Here is a 14,881-nt window from a genome sequence, read left to right as displayed (position 1 = left end):
TGGGTGCTGCCAGGTTCTCTAAGATGTCCTGAGGAAGCAAAGTTCGTGTCATGGTTTCTGGTCACTTTCTGGGGCCAACTCTACTGTGAGTGGGGCCGGGGCCAGGTCTGACTCTGCTCCCCATTGTCATCCGGGGTCCCCAGCAGGGAGCAGAGGCCTGGGAGGGGATCCCTGGGTCATGGCGGGAAAAGAGAGGGGCAGCCAACCCCACTCTGGAGGCTCGGGCACCTCCTACCCCTCATCCGTCCCTCCGAGAAAGGGTTCAGGGGACTTGGGTCACCCGCAGCCCTGGGAGGCCAGGAGTGGACAGGAAGAGCAGTGACCGGATGAGGATAGAGGGACAAGAACACAGGGGGATGGTGGTGGAGGGGGTGGTCATCTCCACACAGGCCTGTGGGCGCTGAGGCAGGTCAGCGGGGCTCTTGGACCCGTGTCTGCACGTGGCCTCACCCCTCCCGGGAGCTCGGGGCAACTCAACCAATGTATTAGTATTTCTGTGCAGATTATGGGCCATGGCTCCCCTGTGCCCACACCCCAGGGATATTTGGGGAGACCCTGAGATGGCGTGCCAGGCGTCCCCCAGGAGCCGTGTCCCACCCTGGGCTTGCACGTCTCAGCCCACCACGTCACCTCTATGCCTGCATCCTGGGACTTGTGTGTGTGACTCAAAATTAAATTCCTCCCGAATTAGCGCAGAGCAGACACAGATGCCCAGTGAGGGGCACCAGCATCCTCAGTGTCATGGGAATTGTGATGAGTCTTGGTTCAAACTGTAATTCCCCTTCGTGGACTCTCACGGGGGTCAAGGTCATGAAGGATGCAGCCCCCGACTCTGCAGGCAAGGAACACAGCTCAGTGGGGTCACTTCCATGAGCCCCGGCAGATGCCCACCTCAGGCCTGTTGAGAGGGCCAAGTGAGGTGACCTCACCCACCCAGCCCCTGCAGAGCCTCAGACCCTACGGAGGCCACCCTGGGCCTAGCCCCACCTGGCTAATTAGCCACCGATTCTGTCTCACCCCTGCCCGCCCCTGGCCTGCTTTGCAGAGTGATTAACCAGGGCCCGGATGGAGGGGCCGGGAGCAGGGACAGGGACCCTAGCCCTGGGTCTTCTCCGAAGCGGAGGGTGGCCAAGGCCTCCACCTGTACCCGGCGGAGACTATAATGCCCTGAGGGACAGGGAGGCATTGGGACACAGGCAGCCACCTTGTGCAGGGCCCGCTCCCCAACACGCCAGCCCTCTCACACCCTGCTGGACTCTCTCGGCAGGAGGCGGGGCACACAGGGAGCTGTTGGGGTCCACCCGGGCTGGGCACAGTCAGGCACAGCCAGGATCCTTTCCCAGTCGGCTGACAATGGTCCTCTGACTACGTCCACACCTAATATGTGGAGCCTCTGCACGTGACCCTATATGGCGTCTCTTCCCCAAGAGCTCAGGGAGCCCAGGTGGTGCCCATGAAGTGATCAGAGAACCTGGAGGTGAGTGAGCAAGGGATCCCCAGGCTCTGGGCCTGCAGCCAGGGGCAGGGGTCCGGGAAGTGGCATAACCCAGCTTCAGGGAGACATTCCCGGTGGCCCCCAACCTGTCCTTCACTGTTGGTTTGTTCCATCCAGGAATATTGTGTTGTGTCTGGTTTTTAGGATTCACAAACTCCTTTTAATTCAGAACGACTGCTACCAGATATGGCCCCCCAAGACCCCCCACCCTAATCCCCAAGACTGTGAATAGGATAAGATGTCACACCTGGGAGTACATGACATTACACTGTGTTAGGAGATAAACTGCGTCCCTCCGAAATTCTCATCCCCAGCACCTCAGAACGTGACCTTATTTGGAAATAGAGGCTTTACAGGAAATAAGTGAACATGAGGTCATGGGGGGGCCCTGACCCAGTGTGACTGGTGTCCTCTTAAAAAGGGGAAATTTGAAGACAGGCAGGCACAGAGGGAAGACGTCCATCTGGGAGCCGAGGAGTGAGGCCTGGGGCAGACCCTCCCTCACAGCCTCAGGAGGAACCAGCCCGAGACACCTGCGTCTCAAACTTCCAGCCTCCAGAACTGGAGACAAGAAGTTGCAGTCGTTTAAGCCCCACCTGTGGTACGTTGTTACCACGGCCCTAAGAAACTGATACACGTGGCAAAAGGGGTTTTCATAATTAAAGTTACCAATCCGTTGACTTTGAAGGAATCATAAGGAGATTATCCAAATGGGCGCAATCTAATCACAAAAACCGTCTGACAGCAGAGTGTCGCCTCCAGCTGGAAGCAGAAGATGCCGTCAGAGACTCGGGGCTCTGGGGAACCTGACACCCACTGCTGGCTTTGAAGATGAGGGGCCACATGCCGAGGAAGGAGGGTCGCCTTTAGAAGCTGAGCAGCCGACAGCCCACGACCAGCAAGACAAGGGGGACCCCAGTCCTGCAGCCGCCAGGAACTGAATCCCGCCAAGGACTGGACAGGCGCAGACACACGTCTTCCCCTGGGCTCCAGGCAGAGCCCAGCCCGGCCAACACTGACTTGAGCCTCGTGACACAGTAAACGGGCTGCTTTAAGCTGCGAGGTCGGCAGTCATCTCACACCAGGCCTCTCGTCCCACGGAATGTTCCGCCGCCTGCGTGTGACCTGCTGCCTCTTTGTGGCTTTCGGCTTGTTCGTCTGCCCCCAGTGTGCCTCGTACACTGAATTTTGGGTCTGAAGGCCTGGTGGTCCGAACTCGAAGGACCTAGGCAAGAGGACGTTTTAAGCGTCTCCATGCTGCGGCACGTCATGCTTGTCCCTCCATTGGAGATGACGAGAGGGACACCCTGGGTCAGCAATGACAGCCCCACCTTCGCACTGGGCAGTTATGCTCCCCGCTTGTCACCTCAAGGTGATCCGTCACCCTGGAGCATCAGTTCCCCTCCCCAGTGCATCGGCGGATCGCAGCCCCACGGCGCGTCCTTGCTGAGCCCACACCTGCTGCAGCTGGGGACGGACATGCCAGCCCCCTCGTCCTGCCCCTCCCTCCGTGAGAATCAGCCACCTCCTATGAGCTGCGCATCTCTTTCATCAATGGGAGCTAGCCGTGTGCCCTGAAGTCTAATTCCTGCTGAAAAAGCAGGAAAGCACTCCTTCCTCTGTCTTTAATTACTAGTTTCCAAAGGAAGGCGGCGTACGACGACGGCAGCTGCAGACGGTGAGAACCGAGGGTGACGGTTTTTTTCTGAATTCCTCTTTCCGGGTCTCATGTATTCATGGAGTTACATAGGTTCACCGTGTGTGGTGGGCTGACGCCCCCTCAAGACGTCCACGCCCTCATCCCCGTGCCTGCGTGTGTTTCCTTAGGGGGCAAGAGAGACTTTGCAGATGCGATGAAGTTACAGATCTTGAGGTGGGAAGGTGATCCTGGATCGTCTGGGTCGGCCCAGATCATCCCAGGGTCCTCAGAAGAGGGAGACCGGAGGGCCAGAGTCAGAGAAGGAGAGGTGAGGACGGGAGCAGAGTCAGAGCATGCGAGGCGGGGCCCGAGCCAAGGAGCACAGGGGCCTCAGGAAGCTGGAAAAGGCAGGGAACCGTTCTCCCCTGGAGCCTCCAGAAGGAGCCAGGCCTGCTCACGCTGAGATTGTAGGACTCTGACCTCAGAACCACACGAATACATCTGTGTCGTTTGAAGCCACTAAGTTCATAGTAACATATTTAGCAACAACCGGAAGCCCATACACCGCGTCTTAACCTTCGTCCCTTCCGATGCCCAGTCGTCCCCACTTGGGCCAGTGGGACCCCTTCCAGCTGGATTCTGTACCCTTGTCTCCCAATTTTTTTTTTTTTTACTGTGGAAAAATAAAACTCACCATCTTACCCATTTTCGAGTGCACAGTTCAGTGGCATTAAGCACATGCTCATTGTTGTTCAACCATCACCACCATCATCTCTAGGACTTTCTCACCTTCCCAGACTGAAGCTCTGTCCCCATTGAACACTCACCCCCTCCCCTCACCCAGCCCCAGCACCACCCCACTTCCTGTCTGTATGGATTTGACTCCTCTAGGGACCCCATGTAAGTGGAGTCCTACAGGATTTGTCCTTTTGTGTTGGGCTCTTTTCAGTGAGCACAATGTCCTCAAGGTCTTTCCCTGTGGTAGCACGTGTCAGGATTGCCATCCTTTCTAAGGCTGCATAATATTCCACTGTGTGGATAGACCACGTTTTGTTAATCCATTCCCGTTGATGGACACTTGGGTTGCTTCCACGTTCTGGCTGTTGTGAATAATGCTGCTATGAACGTGGGTGTCCTATGAACACGGTCTTCAAGACCTTGCTTTCAGTTCTTTGGATAAATTCCCAGGAGTGGGATTTCTGGATCCTATGGTAATTCTGTTTTTAACGTTTTGAGGAACCTCCATCCTGTTTACCACGGCGGCAGCACCGTTTTACATTCCCACCAGCAGTGTCCGAGGGCCCCAGTTTCTTCACGTCCTCGCCCACATTTGTTGTTTTCTGTTTGGTTGATAGGAGTCATCCTGAGGGGTGTGAGGTGGGGCCGCACTGTGGTTTTGATTTGCATCTCCCCGATGGTTAGTGGCGGTGAGCATCTTTCGTGTGCTTCTGGGACCCTGGTCAGCAGCCTGCAAGGCCTCGTTTCGGTCCGAGGGTCAGTCCCAAGTCTTCCAGCAGACAAGGACAACCAGCACAGCCCCTGCCTCACCTCTCCCCACGTGGGGCTGTGGGCGAGGATCCCAGCACCCCATGAATGCACCAGTTCAGCTTCAGAGGGTGGGAACAGGGTTGGGAGGGGCCTGCCCTGCCCCTATGGTTCCCCTGGACTCTGTTTCGGAATGTTTGGATGCCAGCCTGTGCCCCTCTCCTTGCTGGCTTCTGAGGTATTCGTCACTACTGTCACTATGTTAGTTCATCTCTCTGGGCTTGGGAGGCTCCTGGGGCAGCCCTCACACCTGCCCTCGCACCTGTGGGTCTCACACCGCCCACCCTGCAGTCGTCCCTGCTCCTGGGTCCCTCTCCAGCCCAGTCGCCCCACCAGGGTTCCTGGTAGGCATGTTGTCTGGCAGGCACTCTGACACTGTCCAGAATGGATCTGGTAACCCACCCCACCTGCCCCGTTGCTCTTCCCATCCTTCCCAACTCAGGGTGTCACCAGCTACCCAGTCCCTCATCTTTGATTGGCCCTGCCCTTTCCAGTCCTCCAAGAAGTTCCACCTTCAAACACACCTTGGATTCCATCTGGTCCTCCCCTCCTCTGCCCAGCAGGCAGTCCCACTGGGCACAGATGACACCAAGTGACGACCCCTGCCCCCGAGGGCTGCTGTGGGGCAGGGATGGGCAGCGTTGGTGGGAGTGTGCTTGCTGAGAGAAGGGCCTGTATTCTTGCCTCTCCCCCCCACCGAGGAGCCAGGGACTTCAGGTTGTCTGACCCCCTGGGAGTGGGCGGTGCTGGGACACCTCAGGGCCTGGGGTTGGGGGCCTGCCCTCCCTGCCCCACCTCCCTCCGGCCCATCTGGCCTGCCCGCTGGACACTCCTCACAGTGGCCCAAGAATGGGGATCACGGAGCCTCGGGCCACTGCTCCATGCAGGAGGAGTGTCCGTCCTCTCCGCCCAGGAGACGCACCACTCGACTTGTATGCCCAGAGCGGATCATTTCCAAAATAAATCAGACCTGACATAAAAGCAGCCAGTTGAAAAGGCCCTCCCACCCCACTCCCAGACGTAACCCCCCGACTGCTGGCTGGTGGTCCTTCCGTGCACATCAGCCAATAGTGTTCATTAGATCTTACCAAAAAAAGTGTTGGATACCCTGCCCTTGTCACCTGACTCTGATCCTGGACCTCAGACGCCATCGGGATCTGAAGACAGACTGCAATTTCCAAAACCAGGAACAGAAGAGACACAGCATTCGTGGCGGCTGGGCCAGATGCGCTGGGCCTTCCCCACTGACGGACGTGCCACGCCGGCCATTCTGAGCTCCTGTGGGTGTGGCTGCCTAGAGCGTGCTGTTTGTCGCCATTGCTAGACGGATGCAAGCACCACGTTCTTCGTGAAACACAAGTTCTGAGGGTCCCGCGGCCTGAGCCCCACTCCTGAGGGGCCTCCTGTGCCTCCTGGGGCACATGGGCAAGCATCCCTGACGTCCAGCCCTTCTTCTGTGCATTGACAGACACGCGGAGGGACCTCAGCGTTGGCCCGGTGGACGGCGCCCCCGAGTTTGTGCAGGGCGCTGCCCGCGCCTGTTTTATGCACATCACAGAGTATGTCTCACTCACCAGCCAACCCAGACGCTTCCCGCTCTCTGCAGCCGCTCCACGTCACTCCCAGGAAGGGCAAGGAGTGGCTGCCGTGTGCTCGGCCCTCTCCCAGGGGGCAGGCAGGGGCTTGGCCGGTACAGACACTTCCTTCCTCTGGGGCAGACACGACATGAAACGCCCCAGGGGAGATGCACGTGTGAGCCTTTGCTGAGACCCTCACTGGCTTCACACGGGATGTTCGGCACTCGGAGATGTTGGGGGAGGGGCTAGGCCTGGGGCTGGTGTCCTGAGCCCCACCTTCCTCGTACAAACCTGTCTGCGCCAGGCCCTGGTGGTTTGCTGGGTCCCAAGTCGGGTAAAGGAACAGAGGCAGATGGGCAGGCTGGAGCCTGGGGTCAGGAGTCAGGTCTGGGCGAGTCAGGAGGGCCAGGAGCCCTGGCAGCTGTTGAGGGTTGGGGCCTCGTCCGTCCGTGAAACGGAAGGAACTGGACAGAAAAGCTGCACAACGTGGCAGCAGAGACCCGAGGCTCGGCCAGCCAGTCCTGGGTGGGAGTCCTGTTGCCCTCCTTGCTGCCTCTGTCTCCTGGGGAAGCCACTTCCTCCCTCAGCGCCTCTGTCTCTCCACTTTGCAAGGAATCTGCACTGCCTTCTCCAGTTGTCTGTGTTCAGGGCGACGCTCAGAGCTCTCGGGGCAGGTCGCTGGGCGCAGACAGCGCCCCCAGTGCAGTAGCCGCTACATCCGCGGCCTGGCATCCCGTGCCCCGCGCAGAGCTGAGCCTGGCACACAGGCACTGACAAATGGGTGCCCCTATGGGCTCCCTGATAGCTTTGGGGGCAGGAAATGGGGGGAGGGAGGACTCTGAGTGCCTGCAGGAGGGAGGACAGACAGCGACTTCCCACCTGGCCAGGGGCCTGGACCACCCAACCTGGGCAGGTACCAGGGGTGGGGGCTGGAAGGTGGGCACTGCCCTGGGCAGGTCATCCTGAGCCTCACCCATGTCCCCAGGACCCACAGGCAGGCGCTGACTTGGGCACGCGGCTGAGCACCAATGGCTCTCCCGTCTCCAGCAGCTCCTGCCTGCGGAGGTGAGTAGCCAAGAGCCACCAGCTGTCACCGCGCCACTATTCCTCCCCTCCCCCAGCGCCGTGACTGCCGCTATGATTATTACTACTACTTCCCTTATAAGGCAGCCCCTAGCAACCCTAGGGCCCTGAGAGCCCCCCTCCCACATGGGGTGTCCTTTGCCCACACACGGCCTCCTGGGGTGGGGAGGGGACTGAGCCTGGACGTTCCCGCCGGTGGTGGGGGGAGCCCGGCCGCCTGCCCCCCAGCCTCCCAGCCCCCCTCGGCCGTTCCACTGCGGCGGCGGCGCGGGGAGGGCGCTGGGCGGTGCGCGGAGTTGGTAGCGCCCGGCGCCGCCCCCGCCTCCCGCCGCCGTGCGCTCCCGCAGGATGGCGCGGGCCAAGCTGCCGCGCTCGCCGTCCGAGGGCAAGGCGGGCCCGGGGGGCGCCCCGGCCGGCGCCTCGGGTCCCGAGGAGCCGCACGGGCTCAGCCCGCTGCTGCCGGCCCGCGGCGGGGGCTCCGTGGGCAGCGACGTGGGCCAGAGGTAGGGGCGAGGGCGCGGGCCCAGGGACCCCTCGCGCCGCTGCCGGGAGGGGCTTTGCATCTCTGCCGCTTGCGCCCTGCACGGGTTCCGCTCGGCTGCACCTGCCGCGTTGCCTGCAGCCCCGGGAAGGGGGGGACGGCCGGAGTCTCCCCTCAGATCCCCCCCACCCAAGCGCCCTGACCACCCACTGTGTCTCCAGCCAGCCTTAGGGAGCCTGTGGGACCCCCCCCCACTCCCTCCCGCTCTTGGAGGCTGAGCACAGTGGGCCTGCAGACAAGACTGGAGGGGAGAAAGGTAGTGGGGACCTGGGCGCTGTGCCAGGTGGCTTGGTGACCCTAGCTTGAGCCCTGTCCGGCTAGAGACCACACTCATGTTCGTTCCAGCGGCCACTTGGGGGGAGGCAGGTCCAGCATCTGTGTCCCCACTTGAGAGGTGAGCAGTGTGAAGCTCAGGGAGGTCGGGGGGCTAGCAGAAGGCTGCACAGCATTTCAGAGCTGGGACACAGTCAGGGCTGAGGCTTCCTGGGGGCTTGTGCCTGGAGCTGCTGGCAGCTAGGGTGCAGCAGGCCAGTTCCCTGGAGAGGGAGGCCCCTGGACAGGGAGGCAGTGCCGGCCCCTCTCCGGCCCCTCTGAGCACGGGGTCGAGCGCAGCACCCCCATTTCATGGATGAGGACACTGAGGCTCGGGCTGCGGCACTTATCCTGAGCCAGCACCTTCCCTGTGCCGGGAGCCCTTCTAGATGCTGCGGGGGAAACGGAGATGAATCAGACCCACCCGGTGTGGGCACACGTCGTGGGCACAGAAACCTGCGCTTGGCAGAGAGAGGTGCAGGCTGGGCGGGGGAAAGGAGAGCGGGGGCTTCCCAGGGCGCCAGCCCTTCTGGGAGGAGCCCGGGGAGATGCACAGGGACCTTCCAGGCAGAGGGCACAGCCAGGGCCGAAGCCTGGGGAGGGGGTGCCGTGCTGTGTCGGGGTTGGGGCAGGGGCTTGGCAGAGGCTCGGCCTGGCAGATGGCAGGACCAAGGGTGCCTGGGGAGCCTCTCCCTGCCCCCTCACTTGGTCACAGGCTGTCTGGGCCCCTCGCCGCCCTCACACCCCATTTCTTGCTCCTTGAGGCACCCCCGGGGGGAGGCAGCTGCCCAGTGGTTACTCCCATTTTCCGGAGGAGGCTGTTAAGGCTGGACGTTAAGTGCCTCTAACAGGCCCTCGCAGTGGCCCTTGAGCAGCTAATGGGCAGACCCTGGGCGGGAGGGAGGCAAGTGCTGGCCGAGGCCCTGGGGACCAGGTTCCTCTCCTTTCCATCCTCTTCCTGGACGCTATAGGGGCAGTGATTCCAGAGGCTCTGGTTACAGCCAGCCTGGCCCCTGCAAGAGATTGGCTCCCTGCTGTCCCCATTCCTGCAGGGTGGCAGGGATGGCAGTCATGGCCAGACTGCATCTGAGCCCCAAGTGACTCATGGGAGCTGCAGTGGCAGGGCTGCCTCCTCCAGGAAGCCCTCCCCACATGCCCACCCCTGCCACACCCTGTCCTGTGCTGACCCATCACGTGGGTGGCTTTGCTCGGTCCCCCCCGGCAGCCCCTGAGGGACAGGGTCCTTACCAGCCTCCTTTTGCAGAGCAGAGATAAGAGAGCTGCCTGCAGCTGCACAGCTGGTCTGGCAGTCCCGGGACCCGGTGCCCTGCAGCCTCCTCGCCCAAGCACTAGATGCACATTGTGGAGCTTGCTCTGGACCAGAGCAGTAGGGAGCCACAGCAGGTTCCTGAGCAAGAGGACTTGCAGGGTTTGTTCCATAGGAATGTGAGTCTGACGGAGATTCGGTGGGACAGAGCAGTGACGGGGTGCCATGTGTCAGAGGGAGCCAGCGGCCACTGTTCCCGTGGCTTCCCCCGTCCTGCATGCCTGGCTGCCTTCTGGAACCAGCTAGAGTCAGGGCTTGCTGGACTCTGAGGCCTCCACCCTCTCCAGGGTGGTCCAGAGCCTCCTGGAAGCCTCATCATTATTGGGGAGGCAGTGAGGCAGAGGGAGTGGTCTCCACGGCCCCCGAGGGACAGGGCCACAGGGGGCTACCTGCTTCCGATGCTGTGCTGAGCCCCCACCCACACTGCGGCCCCATCTCCTGGCTGCTGTGGGCCAGCGTCCCTCCCCCCTGCCCCCTGCCTGGGCTCCCGGGCTCAGAGCTCATGGGTCCACTCCTTGGTTCTCTGTCCCGCCATCCCCCAAAGTGTGGGGTGGAAGTGGGTGGGGGATGGTTAGAAGGTGTGACCTGGGGTGGGGGTGATGAGGACCATCATTCGAGAGGTTTTGAGCGAGAGCCCAGCGAGGGAGGGGCTGGTCGTGTGATGAGCTCTCCCAGTGGGTCAGGGCTGAAGGGGGTCCCTGCATGCCCCCAACAGCCCTGTGTGGCCTCGCCCACCATGGATGCTGCCACACAGCTTCATGCCTGCCTGGGGGTCCCAGTGACCCCTCCCTGTCTTCTCGCTGGGTGGCTCCCTCAGCCCTGATCTCACTCCTCAGCTGTGCAGGGCTCAGGGCAGTGAGGGAAGCCCGCACCTGCTAGCGGAGGGGGCACGCCGGTAACAGGTGCAGGCCTGGCCAAGACTTCTGGGGGCAGAGCTGTTCCCATATGCCCTCATCAGGAGCTGGGCCTCACATCAGGGCTGGGGATCCTCACTGCAGCAGAGCTCAAACCCGGCGGGGGGCGGGGGGGCGGGGCCGGTGGGCGAGTAACCAGCCACTTCCCCGCTTCCTCTCCTGCCCCGCCCGCCCCACCCCTCCGCCTCCTCCTTCCCTCCAGGTTGCACACCTGGGCTGGGACCTGAGCTGTGCCTGGAAGCCCCCACCCACCCCATCTGGGGGCTCTGTCCCCAACAGCCTGGGGCTCCTTGGGAGCAGGCCCCCCTCGCCTTCTGCAGCGGTGTCCCCGGGAGCCAGGGGCAGACCGTGTTGGGTGGGGGGCAGGGCCTGGGCAGGGCTGGGACAGGTGGTGTGGCACCTGGCTGAAGATTGGAATCAGCAGGAGTCCCAGGTGGGGGCTGCAGAGAGTGGCCGCTGGGGGCTGCCCGTACCCGCAGGGCCCTAACTGAGGGCTGGCCTGGCTGCGGAGTGTTGTCATCCACTGAGGATGACCTGGAGGGTCAGGGCTCACCTCTGCGTGCAGGACAGAGGGGTCTGTGACTTGTGGGAGCTGGGGAGGGGAGGGGACTCCTTGCTGCCAGCAGCCCGCTTGGCCAGCGCGGGACCAGCTGTCCACTTTGCTCTGCGGGCTGAGTCTGCACACCCACGCCAGGCTAGCCCCCTGCACCCTGAGCCCAGCAGGTAGCCCCCAGGCCTCTGACCCTCAGGGTTCTGTCTGGCCCTGCCCTACAGCTGTTCTTCCCAGGACCCCTGCCTTTAGTGCCATGTATCTGCGGTGACCTGAGGCCTGTCAGAGTTCAACTGCGCAGACACAGCCCCCTCCCCGCCCTGAGCCTCCACGCGCCCTGGGGTTCCTGGGTTCAGGAGGTGGCCCCCGGAACCCCCCACTGGGACCCTCCCTGCTGCAGATCCACAGCTTCATGCTCCCCTCTCCCGTCCAGGAACCAGGCCACTCTCCCCGTCCCCCACTCCTCTCCCCCGACAGCACCACTCACTCGCGCTCGGCGAGGTCCTGGTCCCACTGCCACGGGCTGTGTGCTCCTACTGGGCTCCTGCTACCCCCAACTCAGACCTCAGGGCAGGGCCCGGGCCAGCCAGAGGGCACCTGAGCCAGACAAACATGCAGAACCTGCCAGAAGCTCCCAGCGACTCCAGGCTCAGGCCCGGTTAAGGCACCGCACCCGACCAAGACCTTGCCCACCCAGGCACCAGGAGCTGTGGGCTGGAGGCCCTGGGAGGGGAGCCTGCCCACTCAGAGGGCCCTGCACAGGCAGGCAGGCGGGCGGTGTGTGCCTGTGACCTCGCCCCTGCAGGCCCACTCCCTCTTCCCTGCCTGTGGCCCTGGTCTTCTCTGAACCTTGGTTTCCTCTTCTAGAAAATGGTTTTTGAGGATGAAAAGAGAAGCTCCCTGAAGTCCCTCTGTGGAGGAGCTGGCCCAGGGCAGGTGCATCATTAGCAAAGAGCAGACCCTCTAGGCCCCCACCCTGCCCAGCCCCCACACGGGCCAGTCCTCAGAGCTCCCTGCTCCGACCAGCCTCCCTTCAGTGGAGGCCACACCCACCTTGGTGTCAGCTGCCTGTGGCCAGTCTGGGGAACCCTAGGCCAGGCCGCCCAAAGGCCAGCAGGCATGTGGTTACCGGCCCAGGGGGTGCCCCTGGGGGTACCCCAAAGAGCATCAGCTCCCAGCCTCAGCCCGTCCTGACCAGCAAGCTGAGGGGCAGGGCCGAGTGCCATGGCCCGCAGAGGGCAGGGGAGCAGTGGGGAGGTCGGCAGCTTGAGGACAAGGAGCCCTGACTGTCGCATCCGTGGCCCCGTGCAGGGACTGCCCCTCACTGCCGTCAGCTTCCTGGGTGTCAAGTGGGGCCAATAGTGCTCCTTCCCACCCCGACTCAGGGCCCCAGGGCACACGTGGCGTGGGGCCAGTCCTGCTCATTGCCGCCTGCTCGCTTGGCTGACAGGGTGGCCCTGTCCCTGCGTGTGGTCATCCCAGATGAGGTCATCACTTCCTTCTGGCCCGGGCAGGGGGGTGCATGTGCCTGCACTGAGCTGCTTTCTTGAGCCCTGAAGGGGTCCAGGCCCGGTCAGCATCCTGGCCCGTGTGGCCTGCTCCCGGTCTCCTTGGACCCTGCCTGGAGCCTCCCTATGTCTGTGCCCCTGGTCTGGGAGTCCACGCCCTCCATCTGTCCGTCTGTCTTCCACGTTGACGTGTCCACGCCGTGTCTGTCCCCAGGCTTCATGTGGAAGATTTCAGCCTGGACTCTTCCTTGTCTCAGTAAGTTCTCTGCAGGGGGGGGCTGTAGTGGGGACAGACAAGTGTCCTCGCACCCCTGGGGGGAGGGCGGCGCAGGCCCCGCCAGCCCAGTGGGCAAGTCCGCTGCCCAGCACCACCTGCCTTACAGCCGGGCGAGAATGGGTGCGGTGGGGTTGGCCACCGCCTTCCTGCACCGGCAGGTGCCACTGGGCCTGGGCGGCAGGGCTAAGCCTGGGGGCAGGACAGAGGGGGTCCCCTGGGGAGGAGCCCTCGGGTAGGAGATGGGGCTATGCAGAGGCGGATACTCCACAGCCCCTACAGGAGTGGCCACAGTCCTCAGGAGTGGCCAGACGATGGGAGCCAGGACCCCACCACGGCTCCTGTGTGGGGACAGGCATGTGGTGACTGCTGGGACCCTGGTCTCAGCCCACCTCGGCTGCCTGTGCAGCTCAGGCCCCCAGGTGCCAGCCTGGGCTCTTCCTGGCTTCAGTTAAGATTTAGGTCAGGCAGAGGGCAGCTTTGAGGCCAAGGGACAAGAGCCCCCTCAGAGCAGCCACACCAGTGCATTCCTGGGAAAGCGCCCCCACCTGCCTGGGATGGTGGCGTTCAGTGTGGCCACCAAGTGGGGCCTGATTATTAGTTTCAGTAATTAACGTCGTTGTCAGCAACAAGCACAGCTCACTCCGTGCTCCCAGCGGCCGCACTTCTCCATGTCGTCCCCCTGCAGCCTGTGACTCGGGGCCTGTTATTTCCCTGGCGGGAGCACAGAGCTGAAAGGCTGGGCCACACCCTGTGCTCCCATGTCCCGAGCCCTGTGCCCCATGGTGCAGTGGGTGGTGGGTGAGATGGAGGGCACCTCCACCACCCACAGGGTGCTCCTGGCCCTGCGCCGGGCTCCCCAGGAGCGAGTCTGAGGCCCGTGGGAGGAAGCGGATGGCCTGCAGCCACCCACCTGAGGGGCCAAGGCTGCGGGTCCTGCTGCCCTAGACTTGTCACAGGTACAGCAGTCGTCCCTCGGAGGCCCAGCCAAGGGCGCCAGGACAAGGAGCCCCTCGGACATGTGTGTGGTGGGCGGCCCTCTGGGGGAGGCCCAGGCCAGGGTCGTCTGTTGGCGTGAGAAGTCCCTGCCCACCTGCCTGGCCACTTAGAGCCCTCCCTTTCCTCGGTTTCCCGGGCTGCTCTGCCCCTTCCAGGTGTGAGGGATGATGGACAGAGGGGCTGTCCATGGCAGCGGGCTAACCTCGGACAGCAGGTGGCCTGTGTAAGCTAACCTGCGGCAGTGGGCGAGGAGCCAGAGGAGAGCCTTGCACCCCCCACCCTACCACTCACCCCTGGAGATGGATCCAGAGCCACCCTGAGGAGGGTCCAGGAGTTGGGGGATGTGCCTGGCAGGGGTCTCTGTTGACACCCCCACAGGCTTAGTGTGGAGCCGAGGGGGGGTGGCAAGGCAGCCTCCACCGCCCCCCAGTTCGGTGCCCCCCCCACCAACAGGTCACTCCTGCCAGTCCCCTGTGCCTCCAAGCCCAGACCAGCCCCAAGGTGACCTGCCTCCCAGCCCCGGCTCCTTGCCCACCCACCCATAGGTGGAGGTGGACTGAGGGGTGGAGCGAGCCAGGTGTCTGTCCTCCTCCAGGCCCCTGGCTGGTCCCAAGCTCTGCCCATTCTCAGAATAGCTGGCCTCGGCACCGGCAGTTGGGCCTGGGCCCTGTCCTTCCTTCTCGCCTGCTGGCTCTGTGGGATCTACTTGGAGCTCCCAGGCCCCTCCTGGAGAGCCACCAGCACAGTAACAGACCGAGGGAGGCAGTTGGACCTCGGCCCCAGGTGCATGGCCACGCAGGTGAGCCTGCTTATGGCCATGTGCCCAGTGCCTGGCCACCCTCCCCGCCTGGGCCCGGCTGCCTGGCCCTGCGTCTGGAGCTTCCCGGCACAGGCCATCTGTGCCAGGAATCCCTGGAAGGTCTGCTCCCCCAGCCTGCCGGTCAGCCTGCCGGTCAGAGGGAGGGCTGCAGGTCCCAGCTCCCACCTGCCCAGCTTGTCACTGGGCAGCCACCCTTGCCTGGGCAAAGTGGCTCCTTCAGCATGCCCAGACCTCCCTGCTCTGGCCTCTTGCCAAATGAACGAATGAATGAGGACAGACACATGGGATGCAGACCCT

General features: G+C 62.9%; 1 protein-coding gene across 7 annotated transcripts in view; it reads left to right on the top strand.

The window, feature by feature from the left end:
* Positions 1–14,881, top strand: part of KCNT1 (potassium sodium-activated channel subfamily T member 1) — a 73,497-nt gene that overhangs the window by 20,493 nt on the left and 38,123 nt on the right. For 3 of the 7 annotated variants that reach the window (XM_070597094.1, XM_070597093.1, XM_070597092.1), the window contains exons 1-2: positions 7,661–7,842; positions 12,706–12,747. The exons of 2 other annotated variants lie outside the window; for them this stretch is intronic. In XM_070597094.1, coding sequence (XP_070453195.1) covers positions 7,688–7,842; positions 12,706–12,747 — 197 coding nt within the window. In that variant the 5' untranslated portion in view covers positions 7,661–7,687. Of the gene's footprint in view, positions 1–7,658; positions 7,843–12,705; positions 12,748–14,881 lie in introns of those variants that run through there. 2 more of the 7 variants (XM_070597098.1, XM_070597095.1) reach the window with 2 other exon arrangements.

Source organism: Equus przewalskii, chromosome 26, assembly GCF_037783145.1.
Source record: "Equus przewalskii isolate Varuska chromosome 26, EquPr2, whole genome shotgun sequence".
Classification (NCBI taxonomy): Eukaryota; Metazoa; Chordata; class Mammalia; order Perissodactyla; family Equidae; genus Equus; species Equus przewalskii.
This window is presented reverse-complemented; position numbering and strand designations above follow the sequence as displayed.